Here is a 2,202-nt window from a genome sequence, read left to right as displayed (position 1 = left end):
TGAAATTATTGTCATTTATTGCTGCTCATCATGCCAGTACATTGCATTAAACACTGTCCCACAGGCTGCCCTTCCATAGGCTTCACGCTTCTGTCAATGGAGCTGCAACAGCTGCCTTCCCCATATACTTCAGACATTAAGGGTTGTGCAGTCAGATAATGAGAAACTCAGAGACAGTAAACCCAAACTTCTGATTCTGAAGTAACCCCTCTAAGGCAGGGAGAACACTACTACCCAACCACAAATACCAGTCCACGCATTTTCTTGGGACTAGTACATGGCTGGGGAATGCTACTAACACTGGAGAAAATGCTACCAAGAATTTGCAGTCAAAAAAATCACAGGATGATTCCCCACTTCCCCACAGACAACTAGACAACTAAGAGAACACAATTTCTCAGGTATGGGCAAACCCTATACCAGAAGAATTTCCCCTACAGACACGTGAAATAAAATCTACTAATTACAAGTTATAATAAATGCTAGTTTACCTTCATTCTGCTGGGACAGTCTCGTTTGTAAATCTAAAGAAAGATACAGAGAAGTTAATTAGAATGTTTGCTAGCATGACTGTATCATCACCTGCCAGCCAGGTTGTTCAGCTTGTTTTTCTGTGGTTAAGAGCTTATTTCAGTATCACTGTTCCTCTCTAGTTGTGAGTAGTTTCACTAATTTCAGCTTCTGTACTAGAATGTTCTGTACTTGACAGATTCTGTGACAACAAAGCATTTTAAAGAGCAACAATACCTTAAAAGGACAGACATGCCATGTGCCTTTAATTCAGTGTATTGCTCCCAACTTGCTTTTGCTGTGATTGGGGTCTTTAAAAGACACGTTTTACCCCATAAGAAAATAATTACAGCAATTCTGACATGCATTAGAGGTGTGTGTCAATACCAACATCTTTACTACCAGAAAGCAGTTAAGCACACAGCTATCCAAACCTGACATTCTTAAAGCAGTTATCAAATCTCATTTCAAGTAGAATAAGGCAATATTTTGTCTGCTTTGCTTTCACACAGATGGCATAATGATACAAGTAACTTTGGTATTTTTCAAATTCAAAACATTTTCCAGTGTTCCAAACATGTGATTTGCCTAGAAAACATGATTTACTTGTTTAACAACATACACTTGTCCCACTCCAAAGTGATGGGAACAAACAAATGCAGACTTTCTAGCCATTTCCAAGTAACATGACATCTTTGAACTAACAGAAAACTTCAGAATTCAAGAACTGTAAGTATAAGCCCCTTCAATCATGGTTCCATTTAAGAGACACTAGGTGTGAGCAAACAATCGCCTTAATTCACTCATTTAGAGAGTAGCAAAGCGATGAGCACCAAGTATGCTTCCAAGCTTACCTGGAAATACCTGAAGGCACCAGGTATCAACATACTTTTCCCCTTTCTAATAAAACCTCCTCCACGACACTGAAGAGCCAACAGAAATAAATGTTTTTCTCTAGATTTTCCTCACGTGCCTTTCCAAGCGTTTTTGCAAGGAACACGTACCAGGAACCATACTGAAAAGCAAGGGCTGGAAGGAGTAAGCTCTGAAGGTTGAGTTGTAAAAAGAGCTGGTGATATTTGGCATGTTTTCCATCCAGATCTGAACCCACAGAGTCCTCACCTCCATAGAATGAGAAATATCACAACAGCAAAGGCTGTCTTTGTCTGTATTCTCTGAAGAAACGGCATGGTCTTGGCCAAATCTGTAACTAATTACCTAGTTAATTAATATTCAGACTCTTGTGAAAACAAAGGCCTTTTAAAGAAAACAGCAAATATCCAAACTCCCAATTTAGATGAGGACAGACCCTTTTCCTGCTGCAATTCCAATCCATCATGTCCAGCAGAACTCACCCATGTGGGTCAGCCTGGGGCTCTACAGCCAAATGCTCCAGAATCCCTGCACCTAATATGGTAAACCTACACATATCATCAATGCCAATTCTGTCCACAGCCAAGTAAGATCTGTTCTAAACACAGCAAAGTCAGCCACCACTATCTTGTGCAACAGTTTCACAGGTTAATTATTAACCACGTTTGAAACATAACCTGCTGCTCACCGTATCTTTTATCAACGAACTGGATTCTTGTGTTGCTCATGACTGAAGAACAGCCCTGTCCTCTCACTTCTAAAATCACTCAGAATTAAGAAATTAATTGTCACTCTACACAGTCAATTCATGTTTCCCTA

The 2,202-nt window shown here is 39.8% G+C and overlaps 1 protein-coding gene across 4 annotated transcripts in view; it reads right to left on the bottom strand.

The window, feature by feature from the left end:
- The window catches only part of RBM39 (RNA binding motif protein 39), a 24,721-nt gene that overhangs the window by 4,709 nt on the left and 17,810 nt on the right, over positions 1 to 2,202 (bottom strand). For all 4 annotated transcript variants that reach the window (XM_005428386.3, XM_031063112.1, XM_031063111.1 and 1 more), the window contains one exon: positions 492 to 524. In XM_005428386.3, the coding sequence (XP_005428443.1) occupies positions 492 to 524 (33 nt within the window). The remainder of the gene's footprint in view (positions 1 to 491; positions 525 to 2,202) is intronic.

The sequence above is a fragment of the Geospiza fortis genome, unplaced genomic scaffold, assembly GCF_000277835.1.
Source record: "Geospiza fortis unplaced genomic scaffold, GeoFor_1.0 scaffold657, whole genome shotgun sequence".
In the NCBI taxonomy this organism is placed as follows: domain Eukaryota; kingdom Metazoa; phylum Chordata; class Aves; order Passeriformes; family Thraupidae; genus Geospiza; species Geospiza fortis.
Note: the sequence above shows the minus strand (reverse complement) of the source record. Positions and strands in the feature narration are given on the sequence as shown.